This window comes from Sabethes cyaneus, chromosome 2 (genome assembly GCF_943734655.1).
Source record: "Sabethes cyaneus chromosome 2, idSabCyanKW18_F2, whole genome shotgun sequence".
Classification (NCBI taxonomy): Eukaryota; Metazoa; Arthropoda; class Insecta; order Diptera; family Culicidae; genus Sabethes; species Sabethes cyaneus.
Genome location: NC_071354.1, coordinates 155003690 through 155027258, shown reverse-complemented (window position 1 = coordinate 155027258; position 23569 = coordinate 155003690). Strand labels below are relative to the sequence as shown.

Here is a 23569-nt window from a genome sequence, read left to right as displayed (position 1 = left end):
CAAAATACTGGATTGGAATTTCAAAACTCTGTTACATTCAGGAATCAGCCGCTTTAAGCAGGCAGATTCGCCACAAATGGATTACTTATATTTTTCACTTAGAATGACGTCAGAATATTTAGCAGTTCGGAACGACAGGATAGCAAATTCTCTGTCACTCCACTAGCTTCGTATGGATCAGGTTAAATGGCACGACAAAATTTTGCTCTTTGATACCACTTGGATATAAAAGAACCGGGGAAACGCTTCCAAATCAGTCTAACATTGGTTGTCGAGTAAAATAGGCCTTCGTGTCTTCAACGAAACGTAGGAAAAAATCATCATGAAAACGGTTTGTGTTAATATATTTTCTGTTCACAAAATGGGTTGTCTAATTTGGTTCTATCTCACTTCCTAGATCGTGTGCTTATTCGCACTGATTGCCGTCATTGCTGCGAGTACCATTCCGATGCCTGCAATGACCCGAAGGGCGAGGAGAGCTGCTGAAAATCCTCAGGGAAATGCACCAACGCAAGTTGCGGAGGCCAACGCGGACGACATGGACGGTGCGGAAACGATTGGATTTGGATTTCACAAGCATGTTCACGTAGTTCCATCATATGGTGGATATTACGGAGGAGGTTATCCCTATTATGGTGGATATGGCGGATATGGTGGATATGGTGGATATGGTGGATATGGCGGATATGGCGGATATGGCGGATATGGCGGATATGGCGGATATGGTGGATATGCTGGATATGTTGGATATACGTCCTACTGCTAACTAGGCTAATAAACTAACTATGGGCATCTGTATAATGTGCAATGTAACACTGTCGATGGAATTTAATTCGATAAGGAGAATGTTTTACCAAAATGAAAATAAACTAAAATTTAATAAATAAAGTACTGTAACCAGTGGTGTTAATATTCATCAGCATAACGCTCAAACTTCTGGATTATCAGTCTACCTTACATTGAAAATCTGCTTGCTTTGATCAAACGTATATAATAACTAAATGCAGCAAGCATGAACTTCATGCATGAGAATATAAAATATCAGCGCCCGGTGATATTGTAACAAACTGATATTCACGTTTAAGCAGAGAAAATCAACAAAAAATATTTATGTTGTGGTTTAGCATCTATTGCATTCAGCTGTTGAGAATAAGATTTTTCTTTTCATTAACTGCATTTAAAATTGTTTTTTACCTTAAGTGAATATCACCTTCTGGATTTGAAAATCACTTTCTCCTGTTCTATTTTCACGATATATTGAACTTGTATACTATGATGAAAATCACAGTGCAGTTATACATACGAAACTCAGAGGCATAAAAACAATGTATGCTGAGAAAAAAGATTTTCTGTTTTGTTTGAAATTCGGTGATAATTTAAGGCCCTGACTTTAACACATGTAGTGGGTTAAATATAATTTACTTCCTTGGAAAGAAATAAACCTATTCTAGTCAATGATGTATTCACGATGCTCTCAAATAGGACCAAATACTAGCCTCCCAGTTACTTCGAAGTACGACGTTAGTCTAACAAGCCAGTCGTCGTATGTTCAAATCGTGGATTGACTATTGCTTGAGTCAATAGGATCGTAGCAATAGTTTCTACAATTTCCTTTGTTAAGATATGCTCATTGCTATAAACAGTTGTTCTGGTGAGATGGGTGGTAATTCCATACATATCGTAAAACGGGGTAACATTGATCAGTTAGACCTTCTCATGAATAAGTGAAATAAACAACTTCTGCCAACTTTCCTGAACTGATCAGTGTTACCACGATAATCAATGTTACCCTGTTTACGGTACCTAAATACATACAACCAGGGAAACAAAATATCATTGTTCATACGCAGAAATAACCAAGGTGAGTTAAAATAGGTGATCTAGTTTTCACAGTTTGTAGAGCAGAAGTGCGCGGAACGATTGGTTAGCAACCATCGACGTTGTTTATACATTCAACAGTTTTCGCATTGAAAATTTCGGTGATCGTCAAGGGTAACCAGCGGGGGTGAAAAACAAATTTGAACATCAGAAAACCTCTCTTGACAAACCTTGGAAATAACCACAAAAACAAAGAGCGACAAACCTCTGCCTATAAAACAAACATACGTAGCAACCAGAATGTGTCACGATAACAAAATATTGAGACAAATGAATGACAAATGAACCTCTATTCACACCAGCAAGCAGGACAACTTTCGAAGAGAATATATTTTGATACACTCACAATGCGCTTGTTGTTGGTGATGCAGATATACAATAAAATATGTCTTTGTCGCCAGTCGGCTGGTCAAAGACAATACTTTATTAGCAACTTGAACTAAAGCGACAAACGGCAAAAACCTTAAGGAAAAAAAATGGTTCGCTTTGACCTAAAATCTGGTGTGCAAAAGTTTCCAACGTTACCTTGGTAACTACCAAACATTGCAGCTGCCGACACAGTGTGACATGATTCGCGTTGACGGCATTGAACGATCTCTTGCACACTCATAGAAATGCCCGTATGTACGTGTGGGGGAAAATCTGTCAAAATGTTTCGATCTCTTGCGCTCTTTAAGAAATTCCTATTCCGCTTCAACCCTACAGTAACTTTTGGAGGTGGCAGAAGTTTACGTTCGTCAACGCGAATTAGGATTGCTTTTGTTGCGTACAATACGTATAGCATACAGCAGTGTGTCTTTTTCGCAGGCAACAACATAGTTATTGCTGTTGCAGTTGAAAACTGTAATAATCGACTCGCGACATTCGGTTTCATTCTTGTTCTGTGTGTCGCAACTACGTCGCACGTGGTGCGCTGTATAGCACATCAATGTGCGATCACAGCGCACCACGTGCGACGTAGTTGCGACACACAGAACAAGAATAAAAGCGAATGTCGCGAGTCGATTATTACGGTTTTCAACTGCAACAGCAATATTGTCATGAAACATCTGTATCCACGATAAACAGCTACGATAACTTGTCTTTGTCCTAACTTCCATGCAACCGTGACAAACTTTCATCATACATCACAACATAGGAAGGAAGAATAAAACAGGAAAAAACCAATAAAATTGAATGGGAAATAATGAGACTGAAATCAAAAAGCGAAACTCGAAAGCAGAAAAAATGGGCCTGGAAATGAATAAAAAACAAGAGGAAAATTAGAACTGGACTACCTTGAAAAAAGAAGTAAACGAGATCTGCAGAGAAGTACTCGACTGGAATCCGCAAGGACAACTTAGAAGAGGCAGACCCAGAGATTCATGGTGACGTAGGTTACCCAACGACATTCGGACTGTTGACGAGAACCTGTCCTGGCGCCAAGTTAAAGCCATGGCGGGTAATCGTCGATAGTGGAGATCTCTGATTTCATGCCGTTATTTTGCCGAACCGGCGGACATGGATGCTCAAGTAAGATTGGAAAGGGCGAAATATGGAACAGGAAAGCAAGTGAAAATGAGACAGGAAAAAAATGAAAAAGGAAACAACGTTTATATCCGCGAAAAATGCGAGAGTAATAAGGACGGAAAACGATACTAGCAGTGCTCGAAAACATTGACAGCCCTGCATGAAGGCTAATATAAAACGCATTCAGCGCATGCAGTTTTACCACTGGTAAGTATTCTTTTATGTCACCCCATAGACATCACTACTGAACTTCTGACAGTGTTTGTCTTTCCCAGTTTTCTTCCCGTCAAGACAATTCATTCATGAGATGCAGTGCTGAATGATTGTTCGACTATCCTGTCAGTCAATTTTCTTGTTTTCGTCTAACATTTTAGATCTCAAAGTTTAGTTTTTGAAACTGCCTGCTTTTTGAAACAACCCTTTGTCGGCAGTTTAATTTTGGCATTTGATTTCATTCACTATTGACGAGAATGAATGAATATAGAGAACAACATCAACATAAACACAAGTAATTCACTCGAATTGTTGGTTTCAGGTTAGCAATGCTGAGTTCATTTTTTCTGTACATAGAAATAGCAAAGAATTTAGGTATATTGTATAAATTGAATGTGAGATTTCTGAACACTGGATACTGGTAGAGGGAAGATGGAACAGAAAAATAAAAGCACCTGGCAGAAAAGGTGAAAAAACAGGAAAGGAAAAGAAAGTAAACGATACAAAAGGTAAACCGAACAAAAAATATGGCAAACCAAAAGAAAAAAAAGAGAGCGTGGGACAAAAAATAGAGGAAACGAGGAAAACGGGAAAAAAGATCAAATGGGATATGAAAGCAGAAAGACGAGACAAAATGGGAGAGGAAAATGATCATGGGATGGAAGAATGGTACAAAAATATAAGCAAATAAAAACAAGAGAAATGGACCAAAGAAAAGACGAAAAATGAGGGATAAGAAAAGAAAACCTGAGAGCAAAGAGAAAAAAGGGAGCCAAAAACAAAATAAAAATGACAGAAAAGAATCGAAACGTGACACCCAAAAGAAGAAAAACGGAGCAGACGTATATAAAGGTGGCCCAACCACGATGACATTCTCTTACACATTACTAGGACTTATGCTTACTCTAAGAGCATTCCCAGTAAGAATTTGTCGCACGACGTCAGACAGACGCAGACCTGACGCATGTCTTGCCCAACGTATCCGTCTAGCCTTAACCACTTTCTGAATACTTGGTTTGCCATAGAGACGCGCGAGTTCATTCTTCGTCTCCGTTCTCTTGCACTCCGCCAAAGATGGTTCTTAGCACCCGCCGTTCGAAAACTCCGAGTGCTCGTAGGTCCTCTTCTAGCAGTGTCCACGTTTCGTGCCCGTAGAGGACAACCGGTCTTATTAGCGTTTTGTACAGTGTGCACTTTGTACGGGGGCTCAAATTGTTCGACCGCAAGTGTTTGTGGAGTCCGTAGTAGGCCCGACTTCCGTTGATAATACGTCTTTTAATCTCACGGCTGGTATTGTTGTCCTCTGTTGCCAGTGAGCCCAGTTATACGAACTCGTCGACTACCTCGAACTCATCCCCGTCGATTACCACGGTACTGCCCAAGCGGGCCCTGTTGCGTTCGGTTCCGCCCGCCAGCATATACTTCGTTTTAGACGTATTTATCTTCAATCCAATCTTCTTTGCTTCGCGTTTTAGTCTGGTGTACTGATCTTCCACCGCCTCAAATGTTCTGCCGACAGCATCCACGTCGTCAGCAAAGCAGACAAATTGACTGGATGCCCCGTATTTCGATCGCCGCTCGTCTTATAACACCTTCAAGCGCAATGTTGAATAGCAGGCAGCAAAGATCATCTCCTTGTCGAAGTCCCCTGCGTGATTCGAATGGGTCCAACAATCCACCCGAAATTCTCACACAGCACTGGATCCCATCCATCGTAGCCATGATAAGTCTAGTAAGCTTACCCGGAAAGCCGTTTTCGTCCAAAATTTTCCATAGCTCTTGTCGGTTTACGCTATCATATGCGGCTTTGAATTCGATGAACAGGTGGTGCGAGGGGACTCGGAATTCGCGGCACTTCTGGAGGATCTGCCGCAGGGTGAAGATTTGGTCCATTGTAGACCGACCCTCCATGAAGCTGGCCTGGTAACTTCCCACAAATCTATTGGCTATTGGCGATAGTCGATGAAAGATGGCTTGGGACAGCACTTTGTAGGCGGCATTCAGGATAGTGATTGCTCGGTAGTTCTCCATCTCGTTGTTTGCGATTTCTTCCTTCTTTTTCAGTTTACCCTTTACAATCGACCAGTATTCCTCAATCGATCTTAATTCCGGGGTTTTGAACGGGTTATCTCCTTGGGAACTACGGTAATGCCATTGTCTTTGTATCACTTTTGCCCAGTTTGGTTTAATTTAGGCAGACCAAACGTCCCGAATTATGCGGAACAGTCCCGGAATTGGATGGCTTATCCCGGATTACTATGCGTCCCGGAAAATTGCGGAAAAACGCATTGATTAATTTTTTAATCGAAACAGTTTCCAAGGATGCAATATAGGAAATTAAGTAACATTGCATGAACAAACCTACTGCTGACACCGGTCGTTAGCCAGTGCACACCCTTTCCAATCACGGCCACGGCCAGCCGGCACTTCGAACTCCTCATCTGTCCAATGTCTGGTGACTGTTCTGTTCATCTTCAGCTTTCGCTTCTTTATCCCCCAGTATTTGAATACTGGAAGAGCCCGGGGATAATTTGGTGCACTCAGCTCTTTTGAGATGAACAGAAGTCCATGGTCCCTTGTAGCATGCAAGCTAAAACTGCGGTAGGCTGTCATGGAACTTAATGAATGGCAAAATCCGCCTGGTGAGGCACCTAACCCTGTGTATCTCCGAATTCTTGTCCGTCACAAAATACTGGTTTTCACACGAATGCCAGTGAAACAGATCCCTTGCCAAGTCATGACCTTTTATCATGAACCCATCCCCAAAACCAATCTCGAATCTACCACAAACCCTACCGCGAACCTGAGCATGAACACATGCATCGCGTTTCGTCACCACCCGGCCGTATCCCACGAGACCGGATTCTAGCCTTTGTTTATTGTTTGAGGCTTCTGTTGGGCTCCCCACTTCCTCGGTAACACTTGTAGCCATTCCGAGACGAATTCGCCGTACAGCGGTCAGTATTCAGTTTTTGTCACCAAATCACAATCCATGATGCTGAGATCAGCCTTGACTTTCCAAATGACCCTCAACCGCAGTTGACGATCAAGAGTTCAACTCCAATGTCTGACCTGCGCCTTGTGGACAGCCCTGAGAGTTTCCTTGCAACCCGCAACTCACACCACAGCTCTTTTAGAACAATTCGTCAGTGCCGCCAGCTCCCGAGCCGACACTGATGGATTCTGCAGGTGACCGCACACAGTTACTACCATTTCTCCTTCTGCATGATGAATATCTCGAAACCACGTTACCTTTAAACTGCGAACAAAAAAAAACCGAGCCGAACTGTTTACAAATAACATAACGCTACCAAAAGTTAGCATCCACGGCCGCTGGGAACGCCGCTATCGCCAAAATGAAGTGCCTCATTTCTAAATGATCCCATCTTTACTACCCAACAGATTTAGCAAATAAGCCATTCAATATGTCCCGCATTTATCCAAAAAAAATCTGGTCACTTTAGTTTAATTAGAAGAGTGGCAATTGGCCAAGATGAGCCAAATGAGGCAGTCGACCTCGTGCTGCTTCCAGTTACTCTTGATGACAACTCCAGATTTGAAAGCAACTCATCCTGACAAAACAAAAAGTTCTTATAAAATAAACACATGAATGGTAGTGTCTTTTTTATTTCAGGATCTTTTGTGTTCAGCCTCTGCTCAAAACTCATCCTTTGGGACATTGAAAGAAAAACTAGGTAGAAATGTTTGCTGCCTCAAAACACTCTCTATTCAGTTTAATCAAACAATACTGTGAAAAAAATATATCTATTTGATTTGAAGATACCAAATGCTATTCCAATATGAAGAAAAGTGACTTTTTTATTTTATTACGACATTAAAAAAAACATAGTTTTCTAGACGCATGAAATCGCAGATTTAGTTACGTTGAAATGGGTAATTTTGATCTAAACACATTATGGAAATCATCAAATCCGACCAATATACATACGGCAGAGTTTTGCCCTGCAAACACAAAATTGAATAAAAATCTTTTGAAATCACTTCGATATGGCTGGATATAATTCATGATGAAAATTTCATGGAGCTGATATCCATGAAAAGTGGGTCATTTATGGCAACATCAGACGAGACCGGTCGTTGTTGATTCTCAGTGAGACGACGTTAGTTCTGACGGTCAGAAAGGTTTCAATGTGATGTTAGTAGAATAAACAGGGAATCATCCAATATGAGTTGCTCGTCTAAGACCAGGCTCTCATTTTGGATCTACAATTTCAAGTGGACCATTTAAAGAAAGTAACTAGTATTCCAATAATTATACCTAGGTATAAAGCAACAGGGTCGACACATTTACTAAAAATTATTTATTTCTAATTATCACATCGCGAATTTAGTATACTAAATTGTGCATTTGAAGATCGAGTATTTAAATATATAGCGAACCATCCGCTGGTCCCAAATAATGCAACGAAATCAACAGCACATCGATCAACGTCCACACGCCTAGACCGCCAAAGCTGAACAGTTTTCCGATTCCTTCCTGCCAGTGACCCAAGAAAAAACGGTCTACCCCGAAGCCTCCCAATGTTATGCTGAGAATCAACGTCGTTGACCACCGGTAGCCCTGCGTCCAGTTGCAGGGAACTTTCTTCATAAACGTTCGGTGTCCCATGCAGAGTATTTCACTATTCACGGTGCAGTTCGTTTTGAACTGTGAGTCGATTGAGTTGCAGCCTCCCTTCTGTTCACAAATCTGCTCCCACCGCTCGCTTTGGTAGCAGTATCGGCAGATGGTTCTACGCTTGATCTCGTGCCCGGTTGCATTACTATGGCAGGAAACGGAACTTTTCGGTATGCAGGTCACATTGATTTCTGCTCCGTAAATGCACTGGGGATTATAGTTGCACTGAAGACACGAGTTGGGCAGTTCGCTGCATAAAGTTCCATTTGGACAGTGGCTGGTATCGGATGGTACTTTCGTCTGTATGGAAAGAAATTGACAATTTTTTTAAGGCAGAAAATTTTCATTAAACCTTACGCCGGAATTGATGGTCAGTGCACTTCGATCATTATCAGAGCTGATTTTCTCCAACTTAGTAGGCTGAAAGCAAATCATTAATTAAAGTGTGAATAATGAAAAACTCTTATTATTACTTACGATCACTTCAGGATTGTTAGAATTTACAGCTGCGGACCAAATTAGAGTTTAGCTGGGTCAATAATTGCAATTCGGTTTACTTACATGTGTGAATAATCCTAATATGCGATGCTATCAGTGATAAAATAAGAAATACCACTGATTTGCAGTTCAGTCTAATACATTTTACTCTTATCATTTCAGAATAACTGTTCGCTCTAACGGTATTTGTTAACCATTTATAAGAAAACAACTATTTCATGAAAATTGCTTTTGAGTTTTGATCTCTGTCCAATCAGGCACGAAAAGAGATTGCAAACTCAAATTTCTTGTTTACGTACTATACACGACATCTACGTGCAAATAGCGCAAATAGAATTTTTCTTCAGCACGTACACACTTAAATGCTTTTATCTGAAAATAGGTTGCATTTAATAAAAACTTGGCTATAAAACTCTCAGGTTAAAATCGTTCAAAATTCGAGTCAAAATTGCTCGCGTCTAGGGTGACTATTACAAGGGTGGTTTGTTAATTGGGCGGTTTGTTAATTGGGCGTTCGCTAGTTGGGCGGAAATGTCAAAATTCACTGTCAAAATGAATCATTTGCGGGTCTAGAAATGCGATTCGAGATCATATTTATTGTTGCTCGTGGGTAATCTGCTGGATTCAACGTCACGAATTACGTCTAACTGTTTAGCTAGAGGTAATGTGGTATATTTGTGTTTTGTCGCTGTTCTTCCCGACGATACAGCCATTGTCTGTTTAAAAACAAACTAGACGATTATTAGTCAACAGTCGATTATTAACCGTCATACTTGAATGCAAAGACAGCAGACCGGAACGTTTACTTTTTCCCCCCGTGTTGGGGACTTACCACCGCGACCATTATTTTGATCTACAGCCTGAATTCGTTAATTGGGCCACGACTGCACTCTAGCTGATTCGCTAATTGGGCCGACTGACAGTTGTTAGAAATTTCTAAACTCGAAAATTCCATACAATTTTGACATTCAAGTTGTCACATCGCCCAATTAGCGAACACCCAATTAACGAACCGCCCAATTAACGAACCACCAATTAACGAAACTTTGCTGTATTGTGATGTGTCCTCTTTTAATTGGGTATTTTAATTTCCCCAAAAAAGTGGATTTTTTCACTTTATTTCATAGCTCGTCGTTTTCTGAATCTAACAGTTCTTTTTTTATTTCAACTAAGTCAATATTTAATGAAAAAATTAATAAAAATCAAAAATGGAATGATTTGCTGTTTGACAGATATCAACCAAGCTGATTGATTGAAATGATGTCACAAGTTCTCTCCCTCTCTTCTATCTTTCCGATAGAGCTCTTCATTTTGACCGAGCTTTTGACAGTTTCCATGTGAAACCTGTATTGTCCGATGACCATAGTTTATCTATTCACTGTGTTGTCTGAGGTGAGCTGAGAAGAAAAGTGGGTTACTTTGCAGCTATCGTCTTATCCCAAAAAAAAAATTTTAAATTAAAAAAATGCTATTTTTATTACTTTCACTCGTCAAATTTGAAAAAGTCTTCATGTGACGATACAGTGACATCATATGTTACCATAATATGTGTAAATTATGTACCGCTAAAATACCCAATTTATGCCATGTCGTATCAGTGAGCTATCAAAGTTTGATGAGCCACCTCAACTACTGTCGGCATTTATCCCAATCAGGTGATGCATTTCGTATGAAATTTATCACCTGATTAGGAGCAGCATTCCAAATATCGTAGGGCTGAGTCAGCCCCTTATCAAGATATCTACGTCGTTTATGATATAGTGCAACACAGTCGCACAACAAAAATGTTCGAAGCTTTCAATCTCATGATTACAAAAGTGACAGTTAGCTTCATTAAGTTTACCGATGAGTTTCAGGTGGTACTTACAAGTACAATGTCCTGTTATCAAACCGGTGTATGTGCTCAAGTCGGATTTTGAAAGGTTTAATAGTTTTTGTGATTGAAGCCCAAGCAACCATAAGTTCGAATATTACTTGACACGCGAACTCGATAGTTCATAATTAGTTCAGATTCAGTTCCGTGGAACTTTCTTGTTGATTAGTAGTGTATATCAAGTATACGTGGAACTAAATGCTTTAAGAAGTGCTGCGAGTACTTCATAGATACTTCAAAGCTATTAGGATGCTACATGAAGTTCTGAAGTAACTTTAGTTGCTAACAAGTTCTGCGTGCTGCTTTTTTGTTTATATTTCTGGTGATCAAACCAGCAGAACCTGAAACTATTGGAGATTAATTATTTTTATTTCACTTGAATAAATTTAATCCTAGCACATTTATAATTACAAATATAAATTAGAATGTAATGCGATTCATTATTGTGTTGTGTTGTCCCAGATAACACAAAATCGTAATAGAAAGTTCACATTAAATCGTTTTCATGGCAAATTCAGATTGGACTTGTATAATGATTAGAGTATGTCAAACCGAAGTAAACAATAAGTTGTTTTACAGTCGTGCGTGTCTTCATATACAATTCATGACTGTGAATTATAAAGGAGTATAGATGATTGCAGTATTTGATTATATCTTAATCATATATTCAGGAGTATTTAGTTGCGTGTTATAAAAACTACGCAAAATAGAATTACAAATAGTTGTCAAAATTCTTGCACGTATATCGCCTCCAGTTTGGTACATATATGTTCTTATATGGCGTGAAATATAACTTTTTCGTTCAGATATGATTTCGTATATCTCAGTTGCAATTGAGATATACAAACCAAATGGTTTACTGGGGTGTAGCATACGCTGTCGGTATCTCACTACTATCCAGCTTTTTACGCGCTATAATGGCGGACGCTATAAATTGTGTTTGTAATATGCGTACAATCTTTTTGACAACTCTGCATCCATCAAAACTGGGCACTCTTCTCCTGTAAGGCAGTGTTGCTCTTTCTTTCGTTTACGTAAAAGAAGGAGGGCAATAGTTTTGTTTACATTTCGCACATTTTTGCTTTCCTTCTTTGGCGTAAACGAAAGAAAGAGCACGGTAGTGTTGCAAGAGAAGAGTGCCAGATTTGATGTATGCAGAGTTGTCAAAAAGATTGTACGCATATTACGAACACAATTTATAGCGTTCGCCATTATAGCGCGTAAAAAGCTGGATAGTTAATTGCCTGGTTCCAAACTTTATGTTCTATAATTAACTCGCGCTGCATAAAGCTGCTGCAAGTTCTAAAACGTACTTTTACTTAACAACTCATTGGCAAAATTCACATCGCTGGTATACGGCAAAGGTGACGCAGTGGATCGGTATAGGTTTGCAACGCGGAACACCCGGGTTCAAACCCAACAGCAGGCAAATGCAACGAATATAGAAGTTAGGTAGAAATATAAAAATAGAACATAGAAGTGCTGCTAAATTTGTTTTTTCTTAGTTTTTGACAGTTTATTTCGAAGCTGCTTAGCGTTCTATGCAGTGCACCCAAGACAGCTTGAAAGTTCGGTTAATTACTTAAAAGTGACGCTGCTTAGCAAGTTATAGATTGATTTACATAAAGCTGTTTAACCACAAACTATACAGACAACACGCGAACGATTTTTCCAGGTACCAGAAGGGACGTGAGAAAGTAACTCACCGGTCCCTTCACAAGAACTCATTTGTCTCACTTTTCAATGGAGACATAGTTCATTATCAGGTTCTATAGCAACGCCAAAGAAACACTTTTGTACCATCTAAAACAAAAATAGTTCCCTGTTTTTTTAATCCTTTACATTGAATTTTATTGAATATGGTTTGATCTCAGTTATTAGCAGCCGTGGAGCTTAGCGCCGTGTCAGATGTTGGAATATCGCTGGCGGAATAGTGAAAAGCTCCCCAAAACTTAAAACGGTCACATCAACAGTAAACAAGTCATCGCCACCTACATTAATCGCTGCCACAAGGTTAATCCTGCAATCGTACAAGACCGCTTCCAGCAAGCTCTAGCAAACGCCAGCTGAATAGATCAGGAAATTGAGTGGTGAAGCAGCTCTAATAAGCTCAGCCGCATCACTGATAGGGGTTACTATGGATATAGCGGGATCTTCTCGAGAACCTGCCGATATTCTGAAGATCTTCCATTCCTGTTACAAGTATTGAGAGACCCCGAGGGAACCACCTAACTTAGACACAGAGGCTTAACCGAAACGATTCAACCAGATGTACGGGAAGCCATTGAAAAAGTTGTAAACTATTTTAACGTAGAAAAAGTTACCATTAAGCGAGTCAGTTGGCCGCTGGAGCTTTCCACGTGCAAAATGCTGCGAATCAAGGACATCGAAACCTATTATACTCTGCAGAGATGATCAAGTACCTATACGGATGCTCTGATTCCGACTCACCGTCAGTTGGCCGTTGGCCCGATGCAACATATATTCCCAACTCATGGCTAACATTTTTGGCTGAACAAACCACACTGCTGCGAAAGGCTTTTATCGATATGCTCGTAACGAACGGAATTTTCATTCACCCTTTATTCCCAAATATTGCACATACACTTCGAAATCTACCACAAGCTGGTCAGTATGAGCTACCTTATGGTGTTCAATATGCTTGGACTTCCGGCAGCGTCCTGTGGCATCGGACTGAACAGGAACAAACTGCCCATGGATGTACAGATAATTGCTAGTTCCGGTCAAAATTATCTGATTTGTAGCAGTCGTCAAAGAATTGGAATAGAAGTACGGTGGCTGGATGCCACCATCGGTCAACAAATGATCGACACATCCGTCGAATGGCAAATACCATCCAATTTTGTTCGACAAACCGATTCGTTGGAATAAAAAATTTAAATTTTTTAAATACTGATTATTTAATCCTGATAGTTTCGCTAACCGTCTTTTCGATTTCCAACCGCATTATTTTCTTCACGTGGCACAATAGTCGGAAAATTGCGATTTTTGGCCAAAATTATTTTTTAGTTTCAAATTGATTCTAGATTATATTTGTAACAAAAGAAATGATTTAAACTTATAAGAACTCATATTTAGGGTGATTTGGGGAAAAATGATCAAATGTTTCCGATATAAATATTTGCTTGACAAAAAAAAATTTCTTTCTAGCGGGGATTCTCCCATTTTCTCATTGAAACTCTCTTCAGGTACTAAATAAATTTAGTAACAAAGATAACCAAATTTGTTGAAAGAGTACTTAAAATTTTAAAGATTTGCTAAAAATATGACAATTTTAAAATTATATTTTTTCGAAAAACGTCAAATTATAGCAAACTTTTAATTCATGTTTTGATACAACATACTTCGAGCTTTCAGACGCACTGTAAGAAACTGCGGCGACAAGAGGCGACAAGAGTTGTTTTTTCTATTAAAGTTTATGAGAATTTCATTGTTATTATAAGTAGCCTATAGCGCACGTCATTGAGTTTAAATTTGTTTTCATTTCATTTTTTAATAGGCTAAGATATCAGTTTTAAAATGGTATATAACAACAATATAGGCGAATTCGAGCAAAACTAAGAGCAACCGTTCGCTACCTGGTTGTGATTATTGGAACTACAAAAAAAGTGCAATTCCCAAAATGCTTGCTGGCACCTATATGGAACTCGACTTTAAATGTAATATTTTATTGAATTATCAACAGTGGGAATGATGAAAATGGATAATAAAGGTAAGAAAAAGCATTACCTTTCATTTGATATATATTGTTTCTGTTTCGGGAGATTATTAGAGCTTTGCAAGTGTATTTATGTTTACGAACTGATAGGTTATATGTTTGGTTCTTGGCGCAGATGATGCTAATCACGAAAATAAATCCGTTAGCATTTGAAAACACATTGGAAAACAGTGAAGACTGAAAATAATCGGTGATTCTCTATCCAGGATATGTAAACTTTACAGCTGACTCTATGTACTTTTGTTTCATGCGGTACAAAATCAAACATTAACATTTTTCTGCCATAAAGTTAATTAATTCGAATATTTTCACTTACCTTAACGTAGATAAACAAATTTCTTCCAATATTTCGCTACCTAAAATCCTGACAATTGAAAGGGTTAATCAAAAACTGCATTTTATTTCAGCTTTTTTCAAAAATGTATGGAGTTTGACAGCGATTTTACTTTTCATCACTTTTTTTATGCAGCGCCTCTAAGCGGGCGATAGCTTGCCAAAAACGCCTATTTACATCTGCGATAACAATTTAATTTTTTGACTTTTTTAAAACGACTTCTTTTTCAAACTTTTGAAATGGGCAACTTTGACGGCTTATTTCTACATGATATTTTTTTTCTATAAAAATTTTATTCGCGAATCATAAAAGTATACACAATTCACTACAAAACCGCGTTTAAGCATGTGCTAAAATGTGAAATTTTACATTTGGCAATTTTGGCCGCTACTTTATATGGAGCCCTTCTTATGTGCGTGCGTCGTATTGATTTCCAAATGTCTTACAAAGAAAGGAAGTGGTAATTGCAGTAGAACGCAATCAGCGCAACAGACAGTCTGTCAGGTCGCAAATGAGCTATTGGAGTTGGAGGTTGGAGCCATGTTTAGTTTCAATTTTGTCCGATTTTGCCAGTCTGGAGTGGCTAACTCTGGGTGTATCCGTTTCGATCGGTGACCGCTGAAAATACATGTATAACAGTTATTTCTTCTATAGCGTACATCTTGGGTAGATTCATATTGATGTAAGCGGGCCATTTTGAATTTGAAGTAAAAACATACCAGCTTGGACCGTTCGACGACTTGTAATAATTAAACTAATATAAGCCACCGACTGTGTAATCTAAATAATGATTTCACTATTTGTAGCACTACATAGAATCATCGTATTTGTAGTAGCTGAAAAGTAAACGAGAAAAACTAAATCCTAAGACTATGAAAATATATTTATAATTGTTTACCTCGTCAGTCTAAACAATTTATTGCGTAAACTTCACATAATGAACTAACGAAAATATCACAGGTAATCGGGTTGCTGAGATTTATGCGCAAGTAAATTTCTAAAGTCCTAGCAGAGTAAAAGAGACAGATAGTGTTTGAGAGCCATATGGATACGTGAGATCCATGAGATGTGCAAAGGACTGGATTCACTCACTTCAAATGAAACTGGTACCTGAAATTTTATGCTTTTTGTTCTACGCGTGGTGTCTGTATAGTTTGTGGTTTAACCCTTGTTAGACACCATTATTCGAACTTTTGGTTACTTGGGAGTTTACTTTACTTTACTAGTAACGTTTGCTTACTCCAATTTTAAACTTAACCTTGTATACGGGTGGTTTCTTAAAACTGAGGAAATATTACTCAGTTTGGAACTATTCTTCCGCGTTCCGTTAAGCGTGTACGTAACTGTTTACCTTTTTTGTCTGAAACTTCCTTAGACGTTTTGCTGTCAACTTGACAATACTCGCTTTAACAGTTTTCTTTTCGTCCTTTCGATTTTTGGTTTGGTCTTTTCCTTAAGAGAGTAATTCCGTTGTTTTGAACGGCAAACGCTGGCTGAGCTTCGCGCATAGCGAGTACGTCGTCTTGTGGCCACCATCGCATACGTCTCGGTGTCACGTCGCTGTCTACATACAAACTCTCAAGTCGGTCTAGTCTATTTTGTGCCGCTTCGCGTCGTGGTTGTTGTCGATACCCAGTGCTGTTTGCTGTTCATTGGTGCACTTTTTCGTAGAGGCACAACGGGATAGCGGTCCGTCGTGTTTTATGTCGTGCGTTTCATGAAAAGAACGGGAGAAGCAGGAATCTAAAACGTCTAGCTGTCATCGGTTCAAAAAAAAAAGTTCCCCATGCGTAGTTGTTCCCGTGGATCTCGTCGGTATTGTTATAATATTTGCTTGCATGTTGTGTAAAATTTGCATGGAATGTGGAAATTGCTATCAAACTAGCAAAAAATTAAGAATTGAAATCAATTTATTGTTACAGTGCTTGGGCTCCACCTAATATAGTAGGTGCAAGGTGTATATTGAAGCTTGCGGAAAAGGTGATTCACGCGTCCTAAGAAAAAAAATCCAGCTATCCAACAGGAATTCTAGATCAACCAGATTGTGCAAATAAACAAAACCATTTGCAGTCCTTCGTATGAAGTCACTGCTGAAAAAAGAAATACAGTGAATACGCTACTCGGGAGTTTCTAATAATACTGATACATAAAAACTAAATCGACGTAAATTTTATCTTTATCATTGATTTTCTTTGCGGTGCATTTTGACCTCGAATTGCAGGCAAGAAAAAAAACAAGGTTGCGAAAAGAGACATTATAGTCTGCAGTTACACCCTTAAAATTCGTCTTTTTTGTCTCGTGAAGAAAACCTTTCATGGTGGAAATATATCGGAATTAACAGCAAGGAAAAAAGTTTGCTTTATTGTGGTGTTTTGTGCTCAGTCTCTAAAAAATATTACTTGTGCGGGTTTCGCTGCCGCTGCTGTTGCTGTTAAGAAACAGGTGAGTAGCTAGAACTAAACATACCATATCCATTATTATGCACAGTGAAAACCAGGTCACTGACCAGCACTGCAGTGTATCCCGTCTAGTTTTCTGCTGGTGGCTCCGGGAGCCGCACCGGCTATAACAGTTGAATACCTTCCGTAAGGTTGTCGGATTAAAGTAAAGTTTATTATTTTTAAAGAGCTGTGTAACTAGAGCTTTTTATTGGTATTCTTTTTATATCATCATGTATTTTACGCTGAAACAACCGGTTTTATGTTGTAAAATATCGGAATCTTAGTTGTTTCTTTTTTGAGTTCCGTTATGACAATATTAAGAATAGGTCACCATATAATTTTGGAGAAATGATTGTTTTTTTCGCCCGCTTGACGTCTGGAACCGGTTACTGAAACCAGTATAGTCGACGATACGTTTGGCTCGTATCGATCGTAAAGCGCATGCACGTTTGATCCAATTGTTAAAAGGCTAACGGGTTTGACGCACCGGCTAGAGTCCGAATTTTAATTAACGAGTCCTCTGAGATGGCGATTTTTATGCGACGTAAAACTGTCGATCAGTTCTGTCCACAACAACATTTTTCAAATGATGACTCTTGCTAACAAAGTTATTTAATTATATCGTATACTATAGACTAGAAAAACAACTCGGCTAAGGGCGTCTGACAGAAGAAATCGGCGTTACACTTTTATTGCAAAGCAAGGTAATGAAGAATTTTTGAATGGAGGGGAAAGAGTGGAAAGGTAAGGGGAGAGGGGCGGGTTATTGGTAGCTACGCTTAATAAGTTGTCGTTGTGACTCCTATCTTTTTTCCAATGCTGGAAGGTCCATTGGTCGAACCAAGTTATAATCTGAGATTATAACCGGATTTGAACCCAAAACACCCGGCAGGGCATGTGGCTCGCTGGTACCTTTGAACCATATAGAGGCGTTGGTCAAATATTTCGAACACGTCCGCCATTATAGCTCGTAAAAAGCTGAATACGTTCAATAGAAGATTGATAGATTTCAGAGTAATTCATATGTGCATTTGGTGCACACTTAAAAAAAGCGCCGAAGTCGGCTAAATTTTGCCGAGATTTGGACAGCCGAGCGTTCGGTAAAAATTTCGGTTTTGCAAATCGACGTTTACGGATCTTTACTAACGTTTGGCATCATAAAAAATTTTGCCGAACGCTCGGCTGTCCAAATCTCGGCAAAATTTAGCCGACTTCGGCGCTTTTTTTAAGTGTGTGCATTTGGAAACAATTTAACAAAACAAACTATTGCTTTCTTGTTACCTTACAGAAATTAAAGGTTGTTTTTATTACCAATCGTTCCTCAACGTTAGAGGGATTTTACCAAACACGATCCCATATTAGGGTAACCAACCTGTTTTGGACCCCATTAGCAGCTGTACATAAGTTGGACATTTCCATTTGATTTTTCTGTAAGTGTCCAAATTATGTACAGCTGATGATGGGGTCCAAAATACGTTGGTTACCCTATCAATAGCACATCTTTACACTATACTTCCAATGAAATGGCATACAGAATTATATTATAACCGAACACTATAGCTGTAGCTGTAGCGCACTTTTTCAACACAGATATCCAATTCACCTAGCTTTAACCCTTAAATGCGCAATGTTGCTTTAAAACAACATAGTGAAAAACATCCCCAAAGTCAATTATGTTTACCGCCTTTAGATAAGTAAGTTTTCTTTTTAAATGAATTTTTTCAGCGTGCGCATTTAAGGGTTAATCGTCTCGTCCTAAAGAATTTGCGATCTGCTGGTACAAGGGACTTTCTTAATTTTTTATGGCACACTTCGCTAAACGGACATCAAATTGGACTAGCTGTAATTGCATACGTCAAAAAATTTGGAACTAGAGGGCTTTGTCACTCTTTCTCAAAATAGTCAAAAACTTCAAAATGGTCTAGGTTTAATCGCGGTGTTAAGAAATCTTGTTGAGACGAGGAGACTGTCATTTGTTCTGGTTTATTTCCCAAGCACAGATATCAAATTGGTCTAGGTTCAATCTTCGCAAAGAATCTTCAACCTGTTGGGACGGGAAATTTTTGTCACTTTTTTTTCTAAAATTGCGTTAAAACCTTGCCGTAACACGTAGTCCTACGACAAAAGAATTTTAAATGAGGTATGAAATAAGTCTAGAAACAATCGGAAAGAGCAATAAAAGATGTCAAATAGAGGCCTAAAACTGGCATAAAAGGAGTCTTCAAGAACTATTCTGATAGAAATCTAAAAGTAGCCTTGAAGAAGTTTTGAAAAAGTCTAAAAGCCGTCTAAAATAAGTGCAGAAGAAGTCTAATAGAAATCAAAAACAATTTTAAAAGATATCCAACGGAAGTCTTAAGAATTTCTAAAAGAAGATTGAAAGAATTTCAAAAGCGGTGTAGCAGAACTCTAATAATAGCGATTGGAAGGAATTTAAAGTTTTAAAGAAGTCTAAAAAGGTTAAAAAAATCTAAGAAAAAAGAAAAAAGAGGCCTAAATGATGTCTTAGAAAAGTCTAAAGTTTGAAAGGAGTCTGAAGTCTGAATAACTTCTAAAGAGGTTTAAAGAAACTCTAAAACTGGTCTATAGTAATTTTAAAAGCAGTCTAAAACAAGTCTAAAGGAAGTCTTTAAGAAATCTAAAAGAACTCTATAAGTGTTCCAAATGAAGTTTAGAAGAATTCTAGAAATAGTAATATTAATAGAAATAGAAGAATAGAGAAATAGTCTTTAAGAAGTCGGGCAGGAATCTAAAGGAAGGCTAAAATAGATTTAAGTCAGATCTAAAAGAAGTCTAAAAGCAGCATAAAAATGAAGTCTAAAATCTAAAGGAAGGCTCAAATAGATTTAAGTCATATCTAAAAGAAGTCTAAAAGCAACATAAAAATGAGGTTTAAACGAAGTCTAAAAAGAGTAATCTTAAAGAAGTTTAAAAGAAGTCTAAATGTGGTGTAGATAAAGTATGAAGTAAGTCTAAAAGAAGTGTTATAAACATCTAAAAGAAGGTAAAAAACTCTAAAATAAGTCCAAAAGCAATCCAAAAGAAGGCTAAAAGTGTTTTAAATGAAGTCTTAAACAAGTCTAGAAGCGGTCTAAAAGAAGTCTGAAAGAAATACAAATCCAAAGTGGACTGAAACTGGTATAAAAGGAGTGTGCAAGAAGTCTAAAAGAGATCTAGAAGATGTCGGAAAGAGGCCTAAAACTTGAATAAAAGGAATCTACAAGAAGTCTGAAAGAAATCTAATAATAGCCCAATAGTCTTAATGAATTCCAATAGAAGTTTTAAGAAGTCTAAAAGTCGTCTAAAATAAGTCCAGAAAAAGTCTGAGAGAGATCTAATAGAACTTCAAAAGATATCCAAAAGAAGTCTTAAGAAAATCCAAAAGAAGTCTGAATGAATGCTAAAAGAGGTCTAAGAGAACTCTAAAAATAGCCATAAGGAACTCCGGAAGGAATTCAAAGTTTTGAAGAAGTCTAAGAAAAATCTCAAAAAAGTTTAAAAGAAATCTAAAACCGACTAAAAAAGTCTAGGAAAATAGTCATCTCCTGGAAGGTTAAGAAGGCAAAAGAAGGTAAAAAGAATTCGAAATGAAGTCTATTAGAATTGTAAAAGAAGTCTTAAAGAAATCCTGAAAAAATTTAAGAGAGCTTTAAAAATAGCCATAAGGAAATCTGGAAAAAATTAGAAGTTATAAAAAAGTCTAAGAACAGTATAAAAAAGTTTAAAAGAGATCGACTAAAAAGTCTAAAAGAAGTTTAACACAACTCTAAAGAGGTCTTAGAAGTTTCGAAAAAACAGCCATTTCCTGGAAGGAATCCTAAGAAGGTAAAAGAGTTTCAAATGTAGTTCTATGAATTCTAAAATTAGTGTAAACAAAGTGTTAGAGAAATCTAAAAGAAGTCTAAAAGTGTTCTAAATGAAGTCTAGAAGAACTTCAAAAATATGTGAAGGAAGGTTTAAAGAGTTTTAAATCATATCTAAAAGAAGCTTAAAAAGTCTAAAACAAGTCTAAACAAAGTTTTAACGAAATCTTAAAGTATTCTTAAAGAAGTTTGAAATAAGTTTAAATTAAATCCAAAACTAGCTTTAAAGAAGTTTGAAGGAACTCTAAAAGAAGTCTGACAGAATTCTAAAAGAGATCTAAGAGAGCTCTAAAAATGGCCATTAGGAAATCTGAAAGAAATCTAAAAGACGGCTAAAAAGTATTCTAATATCTAAAAGAAGCTTGTATTATTTTCATGTTATTTTGAACAAAATATTTACTAACTCTAGAAGAATTTAATCACTTTTTATGTCCTGTTTGCCAATCCGTGTATTTTTTGTATTACTTCTGTGTCGTTGTTATATCTTTGTTTTATTTCTTTTTATGCTGATTTCTCATCAATTTGGTTTTCTCTTTGCTACTTTTGTAATTTGTTCCATTTTTGTGTAATTTTTATGTCATTCTGTGTCATTTTCATATTAAAATCTGTAACTCGTTTGTGATAGTTTTGTGTACTAAGAAACACCGAGCTAGCATTTTTACATGTATATAAAAAGTAAAAATCAGCATTACGTACATATATACATGCTAATAAATCGTATTTGATGCGCGAAATTGGCATATCCGTAGTATTTTGGAGGCGATATACGTGATGAGGAATAAACATACGCATTTCATCGATATAAGTGATTATATACGACAATATCCGATTAAGCCCGAACCGCTCCGTACTGCTATACGATTCGGTGCTGAATATCGTATGTATGTCAGCTATTATCATTATATACGACTGAAAATCAACTTGGGCGGACTTTATTGAGCTTTAGCTACGATTCCGAATTTATTACGGCTTATTTAAGATAATTTTCGGTTATTGATGTACGATTTGGTGCTAGCTGGGCATTGTGCCACCTGTAGGGGTATAAAATGAGGAATGTAACTAGAAAAAACGCCCAGCATTGCTTCAGCCATCCCAAGCTCCTACTTAGCACCTTCACATGGCCATACCTGGAAATACTTCAATTTGTATAATTGAGTAGCCAAGCTAGGAGGTGCGGGGTCGTGTGGATTTCAGTTCCTAACTTTACAACTGTAGTTTTAGGTAACCATTGAACCACACGATTTTATTTTCAAGTGTTATATTATTTAAACTAATATTTTTGGTAGACTAATCTATTTTCAAAGAAATAAGGTGCTATATCCTTGGCCAATTGCAGCTTGGCTTCTGGTCTAAATGCCGTTAGTTCATCTCTGAGGGTCCAGAGTATCACTTAACCTTTATTAGCGAAGATACTCCTAACGACTGTCAATAAATCATTATTTATACGGGAAGCGTTTGATACGGGAGGTCCACGCTTTCTTCCTTCCCCTCGATTTCAAGGGGTTTAGTGAAATAAGGTATTATTTCTGGTTTCACTTGATTCCTTGGAATTATCTCTGCGGTACATGCTACGCAGGGCCACGCCATTGACAGGACAGGATGATTGATTCAAATAATCGTCAGTTTCCAGGATGCTTTCAAGAATTGGCTGCGTTAGTGTGAGATTAGATTAGATTAGATTAGATTAGATGAGACAAAGAAACACTGTGACACTGTAGTGTCATTTGGATTTTGGTGTCGAATTTGTTTTTTGTGATATTTTTAATTAGACTAATCTCAAGTTTTTAGTCTTGACCTTGAAATGCGGTCATACATATATATTAATATTTTTTTGAAACGATGGTTCTACAATTGATGAAGGGACGGTAGGGGAAAGAGATGAAAACTTTTTGGTGAAGGTGGGGAAGAGCGGAAAGGAAGGGAGGGGGGTATTGATTGCTACTCTTGTCAAGTATTCATTTTGACTCCTTTTATGCCCTGGCGGGTGTTGTGGGTTCGAATCCGGTTATAATCTCAGATTATAGCTTGGTTCGACCCCTGCACCTTCCAGCATTGGACAAAAGGTAGGAGTCAAAATGACTACTTGTCAAGAGTAGCAACCAATACCCCCCCCCCCTTCCTTTCCGCTCTTCCCCACCTTCACCAAAAAGTTTTCATCTCTTTCCCCTACCGTCCCTTCATCAATTGTAGAACCATCGTTTCAAAAAAATATTAATATTTTTAATTATTTTTTATATTTTTTCTCGTTAATTTTCCATATTTCTGTATATTTTTGTATCAGTTTTGTGTTTTTAGAATCATTTTTTCATTATTGTTTGTATAATTTTTGTGTTTATTTATGTGTCATTTTTGAAAAAAATAGTATCTCGTTTATGTCCTTTTTGTATGGTTCTTACTGTTGTTATTTGTGCCGTTGATGCCACCCAGTAAACCATTTGGTTTGTATATCACGATTGCAACTGAGGTATACGAAATCATATCTGAACGAAAAAGTTATATTTCACGCCATATAAGAACATATATGTGCCAAAGTGGAGGCGATATACGTGCGAAAATTTTGACAACTATTTGTAATTCTATTT

The 23569-nt window shown here is 37.8% G+C and overlaps 3 protein-coding genes across 4 annotated transcripts in view; 2 read left to right on the top strand and 1 right to left on the bottom strand.

The window, feature by feature from the left end:
- Positions 1 to 322: 322 nt before the first annotated feature.
- On the top strand, positions 323 to 766 carry LOC128736216 (shematrin-like protein 2). Its single transcript, XM_053830694.1, has 2 exons — positions 323 to 331; positions 398 to 766. The coding sequence occupies exons 1-2, from the start codon at positions 323 to 325 to the stop codon at positions 764 to 766; spliced, it is 378 nt and encodes a 125-aa protein (XP_053686669.1).
- Positions 767 to 7942: 7176 nt separating this feature from the next.
- On the bottom strand, positions 7943 to 8991 carry LOC128737481 (TM2 domain-containing protein almondex). The gene is made up of 4 exons (XM_053832123.1): positions 8801 to 8991; positions 8717 to 8745; positions 8597 to 8659; positions 7943 to 8539 (listed from the first exon to the last, which is right to left on the bottom strand). Exons 1-4 carry the CDS (start codon positions 8892 to 8894, stop codon positions 7985 to 7987), a joined length of 741 nt encoding a protein of 246 aa, XP_053688098.1. The 5' UTR covers positions 8895 to 8991; the 3' UTR covers positions 7943 to 7984.
- Positions 8992 to 16182: 7191 nt separating this feature from the next.
- The window catches only part of LOC128733518 (WD repeat-containing protein 47), a 208570-nt gene continuing 201183 nt past the window's right edge, over positions 16183 to 23569 (top strand). For both annotated transcript variants that reach the window (XM_053827166.1, XM_053827165.1), the window contains exon 1: positions 16183 to 17125. The gene's annotated coding sequence lies outside the window, so the exon portion shown is untranslated. The remainder of the gene's footprint in view (positions 17126 to 23569) is intronic.